The sequence below is a fragment of the Cucumis sativus genome, chromosome 4 (genome assembly GCF_000004075.3).
Source record: "Cucumis sativus cultivar 9930 chromosome 4, Cucumber_9930_V3, whole genome shotgun sequence".
NCBI lineage: Eukaryota > Viridiplantae > Streptophyta > Magnoliopsida > Cucurbitales > Cucurbitaceae > Cucumis > Cucumis sativus.
Window position 1 is genome coordinate 19,256,586 of NC_026658.2, and position 5,023 is coordinate 19,261,608.

The window sequence follows — 5,023 nt, forward strand, 5'->3', positions numbered from 1 at the left end:
GAGTAAATTATATTTACTAAATTTGAAAGTTTAAGATAAGATGAGGTAATGAAACTCAAAATAATATTTGAACCAAAATAAAGTAATAATAATAATAAGCCTTAATACAAATCCCAACAAAACCAAACTGAGTATCTTGTGTTGTCCACTGCAAAGCGCAATGATAGAACACAAGAATATTACAGCCAGAACTCATATCTCTTTTTATCATTCTTTAATCAAAATCTATAACTTTTATTTTTTATTTTTGTCACAAAAATCATACTCATCTTCCTCTTCATTCTAAATATAGAGCACCACATGTCAAAGTTTTGTTAATCAAAAGAACGAGTCTCTCTCCCCTCTCTCTGTTTCTCTCCCTAGATTATGTGTTCTATGCCATAACCAAGCATTGAAAAAGATTTGATTGGATTACACATTTAGAAACACATTTGGTTGGTTATTGAAATTTTAATGGCCTCTAAAAAATATTAAACAAAAACCAACAAAGAATCAATGTTTATCATCAGTTTATAGACATGACCGTTTGTTCTGTTTTCATAAATTTTGGTAAACGAATGGATCAACTCTCTTTCCCCTTTCTTTTGAATCCTTCTTTTTTAACATTTTCTTAACCACAAATTCAAAAACTGAAGAACAACAAAACCAAAACCAAAACCTACAACCAACAACCATGTTACACAGAGTGAGAGAGAAAAGAAAGAAAGAAACAGAGAGAGATTTATTATTGTGGATTATAATTCACAATCATTCATTCATTCATTGATTTATTTCCTTTTTTCTTCATCTGGGTACCCTTCAAATCCATCAAACTTCAATCTTTTCTTACAAAATCCAATTTTGAATAGAAATTACCATCTGGGTATTGTAGATTTTCTTGTTTTTTCATTCCATTATGAGCAGAGAGAGTGGAGTTTTGAAGGCATGGGAAGCCACGGTACGTAAAACACAAGCGGCCAAGAAACGAGCTCACAGCATATTCGGCACGACGTCAGTAGCTCACGCCGACGATGGCGACATCGATGGCGAAGTAATAGAATCAGAATTGTATTCGGGTGAGGTTTATCACGCTGATAGAATCCTCCCCAATGGCGACTATTACACCGGCCAATGGTGCGATAGCTTCCCTCATGGACAAGGCAAATATCTATGGACTGATGGTTGTATGTACGTTGGTGAATGGAGCAAAGGCAAGACGATGGGGCGAGGCCGGTTCAGTTGGCCTTCAGGAGCCACTTATGAAGGTGAATTCAAGAGTGGTTATATGGATGGAAATGGTACTTATACAGGTTCAAATGGTGATACTTATAAAGGACATTGGGTTATGAATTTGAAACATGGACATGGAGTTAAAAACTTCTCAAACGGGGATTGTTATGATGGGGAATGGAGGAGAGGATTGCAAGAAGGGCATGGGAGATATCAATGGAAAAATGGGAATCATTATGTTGGTGAATGGAAAAATGGGGAGATCTGTGGGAAAGGGAGTTTTGCTTGGAGCAATGGGAATAGATATGAAGGGAATTGGGAGACTGGTTTGCCTAGAGGGAATGGGACTTTCAAATGGCCTGATGGGAGTTTCTATGTGGGGTATTGGAGTAAAGATCCACAAGAGCAGAATGGGAGTTATTACCCTTCTGGTTCATCTGGGAATGTGCATTGGGATCCTCAAGATGTGTATAATGTTGATTTTAGTGATTGCAAGATCTGTCTTGGGGAGAAGGTTTCAATTTTGCCATCACAGAAGAAGTTGGCGGTGTGGAGATCATCGAAGGGGGAGGATGGAGTGAAGCCGAGGAGGATGTCTGTTGATGGTAGGGTGAGTGTTGATGTTGAGAAGCCGTTAGATAGAATGCAGATGTGGGGAGGTGGGGATATGGATGAGTATGTAGCAGGGTGTTGTAGCGAGAGGACGTCGTCAGTCGGAGGAGGAGGAGGAGGCGGAGGCGGTCGAGGGGATGTGGCTGATTATATGTTGGGGCTGAATTTGGATAAGGAGGGACTTGGGACGATGCCAGCGAAAATGCCAAGATCTTCCAAGAGACAAGGAGAGACAATCTGCAAAGGGCACAAGAACTATGATCTAATGCTCAATTTGCAGCTTGGGATCAGGTAGTTTGCTGATTTCTCTTTTATGTGATCTCTTAACACAACCATAATTGCCAATATTTTTTCTTTCTGTTATGACTTGTTGATATAATAGAATAAGCATTATATATTCCCTTTTCTGTTTTTGGTACATTGTGATTGTTTTCTTTAACCATTTGTATATCTATCTGTGAGGAATTGAACAGACATTCAGTAGGAAGACCGGCCCCCACGGCTTCGCTCGACTTGAAGCCTTCGGCTTTTGATCCCAAGGAAAAAGTTTGGACCAAATTTCCCTCAGAAGGAAGCAAACACACTCCACCTCACCAGTCATGTGAGTTCAAATGGAAGGACTATTGCCCTCTAGTTTTCAGGTAAAATGCTAATTCCTTGATCTATAGGGTTGTTCCTTGAATTAGCTTCATTTATTAGCTCTGCTCTTTATAGTTTAGAACAATAGTTTGTGAATATGATTGAAGAAGGTGGATTTAAGGAAAAGCTTGGTTTGCAGTCGCCATTTTTGGGAATTGTGCTTTTGAATAGGATGACAAAAAGAGAACGCTTCTGGGATATGATTTCAAGAACAAAATTGTTAGTACTGTCATACCAAACTACATAGCCTTGTTAATGGATTTATCATTCACCTACAGAACTCTAAGGAAATTGTTCAAGGTGGATCCAGCTGATTATATGCTATCAATCTGCGGGAACGATGCGCTACGAGAACTTTCATCTCCTGGTAAAAGTGGTAGCTTTTTCTACTTGACCAATGACGACCGATATATGATCAAGACGATGAAGAAGTCAGAAGCCAAAGTGAGATTTTGTTTTCTTGCCTTATTCATTTTGAACCAATTAGAGGTGTTGTAATTTGGGCTAACTTGGCCTCACTTTGCAGGTTTTGATAAGAATGTTGTCTGCCTATTATAACCATGTGAGAGCCTTTGAGACCACTTTGGTGACCAAATTCTATGGCCTTCATTGTGTTAAATTAACTGGGCCTATCCAGAAGAAGGTAAACTGATATTTGTTTCAACACGAGCTTTATTGATAATAAGAAATTGCTTTGACTAGAATGATTTATGTGTTTTAAAACATAGGTAAGGTTCATCATAATGGGAAACCTTTTCTGCTCAGAGTATTCCATTCATCGACGATTCGACTTGAAAGGGTCGATTCTTGGACGCACAACAGATAAGCCTGAGAGTGAGATCGATGAAACAACTATCCTTAAGGATCTTGATCTTAACTTTGTATTTCGGCTTCAGAAATCATGGTTTCAAGAGTTTTGCAGGTGAATACGTTTCTTGTCAAATATCTCAACTAGCCATGTAACTTGATAAACTAGTTCATCTTTGTTTTGTCTCCTTTATGTTTATTTATTGTCTTTCATAATAGGCAAATCGATCGGGACTGCGAGTTTCTCGAACAGGAAAGAATCATGGATTATAGTCTTCTTGTTGGTCTTCACTTCAGGGAAACTTCAGCTGCTGGTGATTTGATACCTTCTGGAGCTCGCACTCCGATAGGTTGTTTGATCATTCTTTCCCTCCATCAATCACTGTCTACAACATAGTCCTTCTATCTCGAACCAAATGATGAAATGTATCTTTTTCAGGTGGGCCCGATAACGAAGTAGGTCCTCGTTTGTCGAGAGTCGACTTGGATCAGCTCTTCCTAGATCCATCCAGGTCAAATCCTTGTTGATTGCCAACTCTTTTTCAGTCAATTGTTTGTACAAAGTCTTTCATTATAACTTGGTATATAAAATGATTTTAGCTAAAGTGATCGACACTTTTGTTTCGTCTTACAAGCTTTCCTATGCTCCATATTTTGTTCTGATAAAAAAAACATGTTTACATATATGAAATTGCAGATGGTCAAGTATCAAATTGGGGGTAAACATGCCAGCTCGGGTCGAACGAACGATGAGAAGAAGCGACTGTGAGTTTCAACTAGTTGGAGAACCAACAGGAGAATATTATGATGTGGTTATGTTCTTTGGTGTCATTGACATACTTCAAGATTATGACATTAGCAAGAAACTTGAGCATGCCTACAAGTCCATTCAATACGATCCAACTTCGATATCAGCTGTTGATCCAAAGCAATACTCGAAGCGGTTTCGTGATTTCATATTTAATATCTTTGCAGAAGATGAGACAAACTTCGAATGAAAACAAGTCTATCAACTTTCGAACTACTTGTTGTGGAAGTTATTTAATTTTTAGCTGGGTCGAAAGCGGGAAGTGAAGCTAGCCGGTCGCCTGGTTACATTCTTTCATTTGTTTTATATATAGAAGCAGATCATATATCTTCTGTTTAATTATGTAAGTTATTTAGTAAATGAGATAAAAAATGAAGCAATAGAATTCTGTTTATGTAACCATTTCTGTAGTTCCATAATTACAATTACACAGAGAAAGGTATAGTCATTGATAACTGAATACACTTTTGATATCAATTTGCAACTGTATATAGAACCTCTTTTAATTTCTCTATGTTCTAATGCTTTACAAAACATATGATATGCATTTTTTTTTCCATTTTTGGTGTTCTATCATTGGATGATAAAAAATTCCATGTAGATTTGTAAGTGTATTTTACAAGGCATTGATTATTGGTTAAAGGAATACTTTTGAACAACTAAGAAATCATTTAAAATTTATGAAGTGTTTTAATTTTGAATATTTTTGGCAAGGTCAAAAATATATTCTAGGTTCTTGTAAAATAAATCTTGTAGTGTACAGTTTTAATAAAGGCAATGTGTATAATTGGATGCTTTGGTGTAGTTTGAACTACTTAAGAATAAAGAATGATTGTAGAAGAGGAAGAATTGACAAGAGATCAAAACCCTAGTTTTTTATATATATCATTCCATTGTTTTTGGACTACACTATATAATGAATAATATATAGAAAGCTTAGGAGGAACA

At 37.0% G+C, this 5,023-nt stretch overlaps 1 protein-coding gene across 1 annotated transcript; it reads left to right on the forward strand.

Annotated features, from left to right (window-relative positions):
* The first annotated feature begins 266 nt into the window (after nt 1-266).
* Nucleotides 267-4,589, forward strand: LOC101208080 (phosphatidylinositol 4-phosphate 5-kinase 5). Its single transcript, XM_011655557.2, has 8 exons — nt 267-2,112; nt 2,295-2,462; nt 2,739-2,904; nt 2,987-3,103; nt 3,189-3,382; nt 3,487-3,617; nt 3,707-3,779; nt 3,965-4,589. Exons 1-8 carry the CDS (start codon nt 896-898, stop codon nt 4,263-4,265), a joined length of 2,367 nt encoding a protein of 788 aa, XP_011653859.1. The 5' UTR covers nt 267-895; the 3' UTR covers nt 4,266-4,589.
* Nucleotides 4,590-5,023: the final 434 nt, after the last annotated feature.